The 12,887-nt window shown below is 39.5% G+C and overlaps 1 protein-coding gene across 2 annotated transcripts; it reads left to right on the forward strand.

Moving 5' to 3' along the window:
- Positions 1–1,704: 1,704 nt before the first annotated feature.
- LOC109059906 (transmembrane protein 200C-like) lies at positions 1,705–10,907 on the forward strand. Of its 2 annotated transcripts, none has more exons than XM_042714854.1 (2): positions 1,705–2,308; positions 7,942–10,907. In XM_042714854.1, the coding sequence occupies exon 2, from the start codon at positions 7,963–7,965 to the stop codon at positions 9,508–9,510; it is 1,548 nt and encodes a 515-aa protein (XP_042570788.1). In that variant the 5' UTR covers positions 1,705–2,308; positions 7,942–7,962; the 3' UTR covers positions 9,511–10,907. The 2 variants fall into 2 exon arrangements, with proteins under 2 accessions (XP_042570788.1, XP_042570789.1); XM_042714855.1 differs by lacking the exon at positions 1,705–2,308 and adding an exon at positions 6,562–7,053.
- Positions 10,908–12,887: the final 1,980 nt, after the last annotated feature.

Raw genomic sequence — 12,887 nt, forward strand, 5'->3', positions numbered from 1 at the left:
GCAGGATCTCAGCAGCCTGAAACTTGTTAGTTTGCAGCATTTCATCTTTATCCTGAGCTCAGCGTCTACAGGAAGCACTTTGGGTGTGATTATTGCGGATAAAGTGGAGCGTTACCAATTAAAAATGCTGCTGTTGAAAAGTGCAGACCTTTGATTTTGAAATGAGGAGCAATCACACTCATCTATAACCAGTGTTGGGGAAAGTTACTTGTATAACTAATGTATTACAATATTGCGTTACTCCATAAACAAAAAAAAAGTAGCTAACGGCATTACTTGGTTACATTTTATGGAAAGTAATGTATTATGTTACTTTTGCATTACTTTTTCTCACGTGGGCTTGAGCTATTTATTTAGTTTTTCATAACAAAAAAAAAACAAAAGGTATATTTTTTGCAACTGTAAAGGGCCTTTTACACCTTTCGAAGTGAAATGAATAATCCTCATGCTGAAAGAAATGCCTCTGCACTCACTCCTGAGTGATTTCTCTCAACACGAGAACAAGAGAGCTGTCATGAATTAATGGGAAAACAAAGTAACTCCAATATTTTCTTGTAAATATAAAAGTAATGCATTACTTTGTTAGTTACTTAAAAAGTCATCTGATTATGTAACTCGCGTTACTTGTAGTGCATTACTTCACTAAAAAAGTAATCTGATTGTGTAACTCGCGTTACTTGTAATGCATTACTTTGCTTGTTACTAAAAAAGTAATCTGATTGTGTAGCTCATGTTACTTGTAATGCATTACTTCACTAAAAAAAATCTGATTACGTTACTTGTGTTACTTGAAGTGCATTACTTTGCTAGTTTATAAAAAGTAATCTGATTACATAACCCGCCTTACTTGTAATGTGTTACCCTCAACACTGTCAAAACTACAGTACAATATAACCAGGATCACGTACTAAAACTGCTGATTTTTGGATTTATTCTCAAATGTTTGATACATTGTTTCTTAATGCGTAGCTTTTCCTGCTCAGCATTTGCCAGTTGCTGGTTTCAATCAGTTAAGCTGGTTATTGATCTTTGGGTTGGAATGATATTGATCATATAATGGTATTGATTAACCCTGCGCTCCTCTTCAGCAGATACTTACAAACAATTACCACTTGCGTTTAATGAGTAGATCAGGCATTCTGTCAGTTTATCATGCATTAATATTTGCTTTGGCAGGTCACTTATTCCTCCTCTAGTGCAGAAAGAGACTAACAAGAAATACCATAGTACGATGATGTTTTGAACATGTTGTTTTTCTATGTTAACCATGGTATTCTTTAGAGCATCTTGGAGGACCATATCAGTACTAGGAGAATAATATGGTAAGTGTTCAGTTATAATATCAAAGTAACATGGTATCACTACAGTACTTATTTAAGACCAGTATGAATATGAAGCTTCTATATGCAGAAGTCTTCTGTTATTATTTGCTTTGTTGTCGTCTACATTAGAGAAGGTGTTAATAAATAGTCACAAATACAGCTAACAGGGAACGTTCTGTCAAGATTCTTCCACTAACGTTAACAGAACGCTTGTCTAGTCTTTAAAAATGTTCTCAAAACATTATTGGGACATTTTTTCTAAAACGTTTCCGTTGGACGTTCATCTGACATTTTTAAAACTTATTTCAAAACCTTTGCATGATTAAATATTCCCTTAATTTTCGTGTAACTAGGAAAAAAGCTGGATATTTTGAACGTTCAGAGAACATGAAGAATGTTTGTGTAACTGAACCGGAACGATAGCAGAACGGTCGAACATAATTGTCACGACGATGTCAATATTAATGCATTGTGGCATTTTTTGACTATTGCATGACGTTGTGAACATGTTTCCAGTGCCGCATGAATATGTTGTTTTCTGGCATATATTGACCAGCAGGAACAAAGAGGCGCGACGCGACGCGATTAGTGAACGCAGCTGACCCGTCGCTCGCGCTCGTCGCGCTCTGTGCTGATGCTCACCGTCTCTGAACGGGTTGTCACTCATCGGGTTAAACGCTTTAGAAGGCAATTATTCAAATCCTGCAGCACTTCCACCGGATCCGGGCTGCGGTATCATAGCAACAACACCCGAGAAGCGGCGCAACATCAGCCGCAGTAACGGCGGAGCCCGAACCCGGAGCGCAGAACTCCGGCGCGCGCGACACTCCCCGCAGAAGAGCGCGAGACGGGCGCGCGGTTTGCGCGGGAAGATTCCCGACTGGAAATACTGGGAATAACGAACTTAACGCGCAAAATGCGCTCTTCTGAAGAGAGAAAGTTTGCGTTTCGTTGCCCGGATGCGAATTTATTAGTCGTATTTCACGGTAAGCGCTCGTTTTTCTCCTTAGACGCTCCTTCACCGTGTCGATGGAGTAGATTAATGATTAATCGATGGATATATCTGTAAATCGATCGATGTGTGAATGCGTGACTGTGTCGAAGGGTCGGTAGATGTACCGAATGTCACGAGCTGTTACGCACGTTATTTTCCACGCATAAACCTCGCCGATTTTCCGGTTTCTGCTCAGTTTTACCTTCATATTGAGGAGCAGGATATTTTAAATGACCTTTATTCGTTGTTTTGTTTAATTCCTTCCTTTAACAGAGGGATCCACTGTTCTCCATCTTTCACAATCATTATATTTATTAACAGTCTCTGCACATTTTATTTAAAAAAAACTCTATCAAATTCTCCCTTTTTATGGTCCTCGTGTCTGTACTGAGATTAGAAACGTCTGAATTCGTGGCAACATCACAGAAACTGTCAAGGCTTTTAAATTGAGACTAAAGTGACTGTAAATCTCCTCATTGTGGAATAACACCGACCTGTTTGAAGCCATGGAAGAGTAGCTGGGTTGTTCATTATTATTGATCTGCAGGGGTGTAATAACACTTGGTGAACCTGCCCATGTTTCAGGTTTGTGAGGTCGAATGGGATCAATAATTGTTGTTAGGTTGTGTTAAAACCTCGCTTTCAGAGATCTTCTAGGATCACCAAGCATCTCTCTAAAATATGAAAGCTGTGAATGTTTCCCAGTGAACCAACTCATTAGATTACTACAGAACCTTGAAGATCCTCCAGTTAGAGATGAGAATGATTATTCAAAACCCGGAATGAGGAAATACCGTTTTCTGCAGAGTTTGTTACATCACTGCGTTTATAATGCACTTGCTTAGTCATGTAAGATCTTGTTGAAAGCCAGTGCCATGATTAATGCAGGAATTCTTTATTATTTGTTTGCCTGGAAAGTCGTTTTTCCAATGACTGATTGAAGAACCCAACAGTACCACCTGTTGAACTGCTTTGTTTCACTCATTTCAGGTAAACCTGTCCATAGCAGCGAGTTCAATAATGCCGATATTTTTCAAATAATTTTCCTGATAGCCGATACCAATATATATATTTCCCTGTTTTGAAACACCTGTGCAGAAATGCTAAACAGATTACTGTTTAATTTTGGTTAGTTTGAGCAAAAACTTATTTGTTAGAACTAATAAACACTAAGTTCTTTTTTAATGAGAGTACATTGAAAGCTTTGAAAACTAATAATAAATCGGTTTCTGCTGTTTTATTATTATTATTATTATTATTATTGTTAAGGGACAGATATCGATGAAACCTTCACATTTCATGTTTAGATTTAACATTAATAGATGATCTAAAGTGAAAAAAGTCAAAATCTTTTAGAGTTCCTTGTATTTAAGATTTCATTATCCATTTGAAAAAAATTATATTACGTATTAGTAAATAAATATGTATATATTAGGCCTACATTTATTTACGAGTGTCTTGTTTATGATTTTTATATTTTATAGCCTCAGACCTTTAAATTAAAACAGACTCGTGATTTTATGACTGCTTAATTTATTCAGAAACAATTATCTTAATGTTATGTGTGTATTTTACTTTTAATTTTTATTACAAGCAGGCCTAAGTAAATGTGAGCTAATCATCTTATCGCAAGACATATCGGCATGTTACGACACACAAATGTTTTTATTTTAAGCCTTTATCGGCCAATTCCGATCATATCGTGCATCCCTATCTGTTTGCTCATCCGGCAATATGTCCATAGCACGTTTCCTATTAGATGTCAAATAGACATTTGGAAGATGTCTTTAAGATGTTTATGATTTAGAATGTATGTAAAACTGACCTCTTAAAGAGGTGAGTCAGATGTTTGCACACAGCAGATGCTTTCCGGATGAAGCCATCAGACCGTGTGTGTGCTATCTGAACTATAAACTGCACTCCCTCCAGCATCACACACACTGGAAAAAACCAATCTAGAGAAGGAGAAGCTGGATTCGGATCAGTGGAAAGCAGGTTTTCCAGCAGCACATCCTTCAGATGGATGTTTTGCCCGTGCGAACAGCATATCATTCATTTTCCACCCACGAGTGAATGTCAGCAGCATATGCTCAGTGATATTTGTTTATTTGTTTGAGGAATATTATTTGTTGACTCGCGCGCCCTGCGTTTGCGAGTGGAATCAGATAGTAATGGCCGTCATTTTTAGCTCCATTACCTTTACATTTCTCTGCACCGATGATACCAGGATTGGAAATCACATTTCTTTTTACTGCATCTAGTTTTACAAGCAAACTCATTCTGGCTGTCTCTGTCATCTGGTGTTTTGTCCTCATGACGTGTTTATTGTCACCTGCTGCCCTCCATCCAGCCCTTCAGAAATGAACATAAAGGTCATTGTGATCCATAAATCCTTCTCGGCCGTGTTTGAGATGTCAGGTCATGTGTGTGTCTCTGAAGTCTCTGTGGATCCTGCCGCTGGTTTCTGTGTTCGCTCAGATTCTCTGCTCTTCGCTTTGATGTGGAAGGATCCGCGCACACCTTTGAACTCCGGCGGCCCGCGCGATCATCCGTTGTATCGACTTAAGCATCGTTTCAATAAACACTTAATCAAACACTGACAAACACTCTGCCAAACACTCGCAGGAATTCGTCAGATCTGTAAATCTTTGCGGTTGGAAATATAGAAGCACAGTGTGTTTTGTAACACCAGTCTGCAGCATCTGTGGATTGTAATATTAGGAAAGAAAGAGCTGTGAAGCAGTATGAAAAGTGATATTAGTGATGAAGATCGAGCAACCGTGATTTCAACAGATCTCAGTCATTAGGAAGAGCAGCTGCATGGAAGGGATTTACACTAGTTAACTGCTTTTTAAACCAGTTTGCAAGTGCATCTCTGTAAGAGGTTTTGCACCACTTGCAGGTTTAAACTGCAGGAATAGTTCAGCCAGAAATGACAATGTGTTCACCCTCAGTTCATCCGAGATCAGGATGAGTTTGTTTCTTCATCAGATTTGTAGAAATGTAGCACTGCATCAGTGTCTCAGCAATGGATGCTCTGCAGTGAATGGGTGCCGTCAGAATGAGAGTCCAAACAGCTGATAAAAACATCACAAGTAATCCACAGCATGATAAAGAAACATTAAAGGACAAAAATGTTTTCTCTCATTTTTTTTCTGACGGTGTTGGACAATAAACCTGCACCATCATTGACCCGACATTCAAGAGCATCGCTGTCTGTACATTCAGAGTTAAATCACATGTTTTCTGGAATCGTAGCTGTATGAAAGTCAGCTGATCGTTGCCAGTCGGTTTACTGCTGAAAGATTCAAGACTGACGAGAACACGGTTGCAAGCTACATGCGTCATGTTTATTTACTGTCAGCAGGTTATGAAGCACTGGAGGGTCATTATCACTGGTCAAAAGAAGTCTTATCTGCTGATTCATGTTAAATCAATGTCCATCTAACGTGTCGAGGGACTCCAGACAAGCACTTAATGACCACAGCAGCGCGTTACACTTGAAGAGAAATGGACAATCGAGATCCAGCGAGAAACTAATTCACTGTTGTCTTCTTTTCTCCCCTGATGATTCAGAACTAATGAACCCTGGTGCTGGAAACTCAAATGTGTTTTTTCCCTCTGGAAGTCCCTGTTGGAAGACAACATTTAATTGGTGCCATAAATTATTAGAGTCCACTGCAGAAAAGCAGACGGGTTCACAAAGGCCTGCAAAATAGATTCTGTCTGTTTCCATTCGGAGCATGAAATAAACATCCAGTGAATCATATATCTCTGTGTTCCACTGAACTGAATAGTTTCTACAAACCTTAATAAGGCTCTCTCTGGGTGATGTGGTTTAGTGGTTTAGACCCTTGAGTAAGACTGTAATGCATCTGAAGCTTTGGGAGTTTATTCATTTATTATTTAATGCAATTTCCATAGCACCACAGATCTCATTCATGCATATTCAAAGATGGCATGGTTCATCAAACCTGGTCAGATCCCACTAAGAGAAGCACAGCTTCATTTATTTGATCTCCTGTGAGTTTAAAGCTTTAATTCATTGTTATTTGTTGAACTGAATTGAACAGGAAGCACTAAGATGTTCACCTGCTGACATCAGTAAGTGAATCTGATAGACAGTGATGTTCAGGGCCGCTCAGATTCTCAGCAGTAATCCTTAGGGCTGGAAAATAATAAAATCTCATCTTTTTTTTCTTTTCAGAACGTTTGATCGAAGAGAATGATTTTAGTGTTTAATTGTTCTGCTCGTATCTCATAACCTTGCATTTTTCCACTGTCTCAACCCTAGTAATCCTATGTGTGCTAATCAAACAATTGTTTTTTTTACCTGCTAACCTTAAATACACTCATTCGCGCTCCTACAGATTGTGTTAGAATCAGCTTTTATGTCAAATCAAGGAACAGATGCTTTTCATCTTTCTGTGTGGAGTCTGGCGTGAATCACGTCATCTGTCTCTGTCTCACACGGCTTCTGTTCTTCTTTCACTCATGTGTCGCTGATCACTGCTGTGTGTTTGTGCTGCATTAACCCACACCATCCATATGCTGCTCACAGAAACAAGCGTCTCGCTCCCACACAGAGTCCAGTGAACACGCCTGAGAACGAGCGCCGCTCTGCCTGGGTTCATTCTCTCATTCTCAGCCTTCCAGATACTAGAGAGCTTTCATCAGGATAAGTGAGCTTCTGGAACATCCGTCTAATGAAGAACCAGTAGAGCACAGCAGATGCTGGTGTGTGTGTGTGTGTGTGTGTGTGTGTGTGAGAGAGAGAGAGAAAGACGTTCTTTGGAAATGTGTAATACTGGTAGGATGGCACATATATATTTTATATATTGTGTGTGTATGTGTATATATACTGTATATATATATATATATAGTGGGATGATTTTGGTAATAGGTCAGAAGTCACTTTTATTCACAATGGATGCATTTCTTTGATCAAAAATACAGTAAAAATGATAATATTGTTAAAGTATTATTTTAATGTAAAACAGCTGTTTTCTGTGTGAATCTCTGTTAAAGTGTAATGTATTTCTGTGATGCGCAGCTGTATTTTCAGCATCATTACTCCAGTCTTCAGTGTCACATGATCTTCAGAAATCATTCTAATATGATGATCTGCTGCTCAAGAAACATTTCTGATTATTATCAATGTTGAACACAGTTGTGCCGCACAATATTTTTGTGGAAACTGTGATGCATTTTATTTTTCAGGATTCACAAATGAACAGAAAGTTCAGAAGAACAGCATTTATTTGAAATAGAAATCTTTTGTAACATTATAATGTCTTTACTGTCACTTTTGATCAATGTTTTATTTATTTAATTTTTTTTAAATATCCCCAAATGTATGAATGGTAGTGTATTGTGATTTCCACAAAAGATATTAAGCAGCAAAAAACATTTTATTTTAATAAATTAAAATAACATAAACATAGTATTTTTACTGAAAGAACACACTCACACATATACCTGTACTGTAAGTGTTTAAGTTTTTGTTATTTATGACTGTTGCTTGTATATGCTAAATCTGTATGTTAGATTTTGTGAGTATGTGTCTAGATCTCATGGCGTTCCCAGCCCACACTAATGTCCTCATATTCTCTTTATCTTCTCCAGGATGATTAATTGAGCGCCATCATGATCGCCACAGGGGGTCTGCTGCGGATATCTGCCAGGAGACAGGACTCGCTCCGTGCGAAGAACCGAGCCGAAAACAAGCGCAAGAGGAAAGAGAAGAAAAAGAGGAAGAACGAAGTGGTCGTGGTGAAAGGAAAGCTGAAGCTGTGCTCTGTATCTGGACTGGTCGCTGCCATCGGGATTCTGGTGCTTCTGGTTGGAGTGGCCATGGCTGTACTGGGCTACTGGCCCAAAGAGAGTCCGCTTTATCCAGGACTGATGAACACACAGAGGACTCACGAGAGCCGAGAATCAGTCAATGTGACCAGCAGACCGCCTTGGGATCTCTTAGATAAAGACTTCAGGAGCTATAATGGCTCCAGTGGGACTGCTGAGCCTGATCCGCCTAAACTGGGAGCATTCTCTGCATTTATTAACAGATACTTGTATTCGGACAAGATGAAGGTGTTCGGACCTTTAATCATGGGCATCGGGATCTTCCTGTTCATTTGTGGCAATGCGGTACTTCACGAAAACAGAGACAAAAAGACCAAAATCATTAACCTCAGAGACATCTACTCAACGGTGATTGACATTCATAGTCTGCGGAGCAAGGAGTCGGCGCCGCTCAACGGTTTCGTGAACTACTGCCAATCCAAAGACACCAAATCGAACGGTTCCCCTCATAAGGGCTCCTGGCCGTCTCCAGGCTCTGAGCGACACGACGCAGGAAGCATGATCCCTTCACGACGTCCATCTACCACCATCCCACGAGTCTCGTCTTTGGAAAGACAGAGCTTTACAGACACAGTCTACAGCATCTATCGAGATCAGAACCGAATCAGCACGGCGGAGCCTGAGCTAAAGCAATGGGAAACCAGGAGCATCGTGTCCACTTCGGTCAACGCTTTCACCCTCCCAATGATGAAGCTCAACCACCGAGGAGCTTCGGAGAGAAGGGGTTCGGATAAAACCGGAGAGGCCAAACGAGAGGTCCTGGACGCCGAGGCCATTTGCAGGCGTTTGGAGGATCTGGTAGCGTCCAGGACCATCACGAGGGCCAAAGTGGAACCTGCTCAAACTCATCCCGAGCTTCTGCAGGATTCGGTGGAGGTTTACAGGAGCAGTGGCAGTTTGCAAGGAGCTCCTCGCGTCTCTCTGCAGGGTTCCCAGGTTCAGCTGCTGCTGTCCGGTTCTCCGAGTCGCAAGGCCACCGGATCTCACCTGTCCTTGAGCGCTTTGTCTGACCACTCCAGGTGTGTCGATCTAGATATCTGTCCATCCACCCCTACAGTGGCGCGATCGAGACGTCTCAGCTGTCCTCGGCTGGAAGGCCTCAGCAGCGGAGGCTACACCAAACTCGAAGGCCTTGGCGGCGAATCCTTCGAGTCCACGTTCAGTCGAGAGAGCTCCGTTGAGGTTTTGGAAAAGGACCGGGAGCTTCATGATGAGACACATCGGCAGGAGTGTCCCGCGGTCAGACAGTATTCAAAGAAACAAAAACTCATAATGGTTTCCCAGTCGGACACCACTCTAGAAGATGTGGAAATGGACAGTGTGGAAGTTTAACTTCGGTGATTCGCTGTTGGCTGACATGCACTGAACGCAATCAAGACGTGTGTGTTAGATCCAAAGGTTCTCAGTCTTTAATACTGCTTCCTCAAGGAATTACGAGCTGAAACCCGACGGGAAGCAAGAGACTTTCAGCATGATAGCACAGCTATGCTCCTCTAGATTAAAAAACAACTTTATACTTCCAGTAGTAGATTATTTGTGGCTGTTTTCGTTTATCGGTGAAGTTTGGCTGTCTGAGCAGCATGTTTTATACTGTCAACTACTTGCACTTTTTTTAACCACTAAATTATCAATTATTTTTAGAAATTGACTTGATAGCAATATCTCATTTGAAATGTTCCCTGCTTGTGTGGGAAATGTTTATGTTTGCATTTTGCCTCAGAGATGTTAACCTACACTTGTACGCCGTCAGTTTTACTTTGTTTGTTTGATTTGAGCTCGACTGAGTCGAATCCTGACGTTAGCTAGCACAGTGGTCCAGTACTGTCTGAAATGTAATGTCCATTACAGTATATTTAAAATATCATGAGATGTCGAAGTGTAGTTTCTCAGAAGAGTTTTGGGGTTGATTTATTAACAGTGTGTCTCGTTTAGCCCAAGAGAAAGACTAATGCTGCGTTCCATTCATAATCAGATGTTCTTGCTTAATATCTCCATCCATAAAGCTGTTCCATTTCCTGAGAGAACAAAGATCATGTTTAAAGTGCAATGAAGGGTTTCCCTCACAATTCTGACTTTTATTCTCACAGGGTTAGGGTTAGTTTTATCTGCCACAATTATGACTTCTGAGTTTATGTCTCGCAATACTGACTTTTATCTCTGAATTGTGGGAAATTAAGTTAAGAATCGCAAGATATTAACTCTAAAAGTCTTAATTGTGAGATTAAAAGTTGTTATTTACTGCTTCTATACAAACTAGTGAATTTTGGCATCACAACATTTGCAACAGTTTGAAAGATTTACCTGCTATAGGTAAAAATATAGAGTTTGGATGAGAATAAACGTCATGAGGGAGCTCTGGGACTCTGGTTAAAGTTTGGAGAGTTGCAATGGATGGCTTTTAATGACTTATTTGGTAGCAGAGAGTGTGTATGTTCTCAATCAGGTCAGGTGAACATGCACTAGCTAGCAGGTAAAACTAACCATCACTATTACTGTTCATAGTTATGAGATATGCTCGCATGATGTCATAAACCCAGAGTTTGCGCAGGCGTGAATGGAGCGCAGTGTGTTCTGTGGAGTTTAATGATGGAGTGTGTCTTTGTCACAGTGTTGAAATATAACGGTAAACTCTTCTGACGCGTCCCTCGTCAGTTCAGTCATTTCATCTCCATTTGCCTTTAACAGAACCATCAGATTCTGCTAATGAATTAATAAACCTGATGAATGCATCTGAAAACAGCGGCGAGCACCGCTTTAATCAGTCCAGTATCTGACTCCGTGTGGTGAACCAGTGTTCTGTCTACACTCTGTGCTGAAATACTGTCACACTCGCTCTGCTGCAGTCATTATTCACACGAGACATCAGGGGGATCCCCATCATCATCTATGTCTGAATACACTGGACGAGATATCAAACCCAGTTTATAAAGATGAATCATGTTATCATATGAGGAGGATTTACGTTTCTCTGAGAGGATGTTGATTTGTGTCATGTTTGCAGAGAAACACAGACTGAAATATTCCAGGTGGTTTCTCCGTACATTTTTAAAAATGTTTCCATGTCAGTCTTTTGTAAAATCACTTCCTCAGTGACAGGAAGTGACGTAATTTTGGAGGGAAAACACCAGAACATCAGTAAGTGTTATCAGAGGATTTGATGGATTCTGGGATGTTTTGTGGTGTTACAGTAGTTGGTCCAAATCCCCATCATGCCTTACACCATGCCATATCTTCATTTACATATATACAATTTAAAAAATGCTCATTTTAATCCAGTTGTATATAAAGCTTTTTTTTTACATTTAATTTTTGCATTGAAATGTAGATAATATGAGTGCAATTGATTTAAAAAAATGCACTATTTAAATACGCTTAAATAGTTTTTTGGCCCTTCGTAGTGAAATGTTTGAGCACATCTGGTCTAAAACATGAAATCCTGTTCTATCAAATGTCAAAATGAGTTTGATAAGATCAACATTTCAAAAGATGCTTAACAAATGAAACATGAACGTTCTGCTCATTTTCTGCTCGTTGTGTGTGTTTTCACTCGTAAAGCCTGACTGCTTCATATTTCTGAAGGTCTGCTTTAAATGCATGAAGGCTGAAAAGCAGCAGCTGGAGTTCAGAGAGGCTTTATTCGGTACGTACTGTACTGTATGTGAGCTTCTGAGCTCTTCAGCTGTATTCTGCTCGCTGTGGGTCTGTCTGTTCTCCGTCTCTGCTGTGATTTATGCAGCTCTTTCTCTGCTTTAGGTGAAGTTTTGTTTCTGTTGTTTTTTTCCGAGCTGTAATGAGTCTGATGTCATTAGAGAGAGAATACTTACACCTGCAGGAGGCATTCAGCAGCAGGACAAGATCTACTCAGAGTGAGTGCCTTGATTTATTTAAACAGGAGAACTGGGAGTGTAGATGTAGCAAGAGCTCAGTTAATCTACCACAATACATCTCATGAATCCAGAAATTTAATTAACTCTGTTCTTCATCATAAACAATACATAACAAGTATGCAAGTTATGTAATCTTTAATTACTTTTAATCATATCAAATTAACCAAAAAAACAACTAAATAAACTCAAAAATACAAAATTTACTAAATATCAGAGTTACTTTTTCAAATAAGTAACAGCAGTTCCTTTGTTTTCCCGTTGATTGACAGACAGCTCTTGTGTTGAGAGAATCACAATTAGTTACTTTTTTATGGAGTTACGCAATATAATACGTACTTTCCCCAACACTGACCAAGGGTGGAAAAAGAAATATGATTTCAGTTTGCATCTTGATTTAACTTCCTGTAACGTCCATTCATTTAATACATTAACAGGAATAAAAATAGTTACATTTAGAACATAGTTACAAAGTTACATTTAGTTCACATGTTAAAAACAATAGTAATAATAATTATTAATATTTTTGCCTTTATGTTAAATATATTTAATATTAGGCTTAGGGAAATTATTTGAATTGTAATTATATTAATAGTAATATTTTTACATAATCTTGCAAGTGTGCTAAAGCCCTCTAGTGGGCCCCTGGTTTTATATGCACTGGTTTAGACTGGTTTCACTGGTCTCAGTGTTATTCTGTATCTCTGTGTAAGTAAGGGATTTTTTTGTTGTTGTTTAGTTCTGTTGAAAATAATATCAGGAGGGCTGAGAAATAATTGCAACCTTTCAGAGATTGTGAATGAAAGTGCTGTAAAATCAGATGAC

This window comes from Cyprinus carpio, chromosome A24 (genome assembly GCF_018340385.1).
Source record: "Cyprinus carpio isolate SPL01 chromosome A24, ASM1834038v1, whole genome shotgun sequence".
Taxonomy (NCBI): Eukaryota; Metazoa; Chordata; class Actinopteri; order Cypriniformes; family Cyprinidae; genus Cyprinus; species Cyprinus carpio.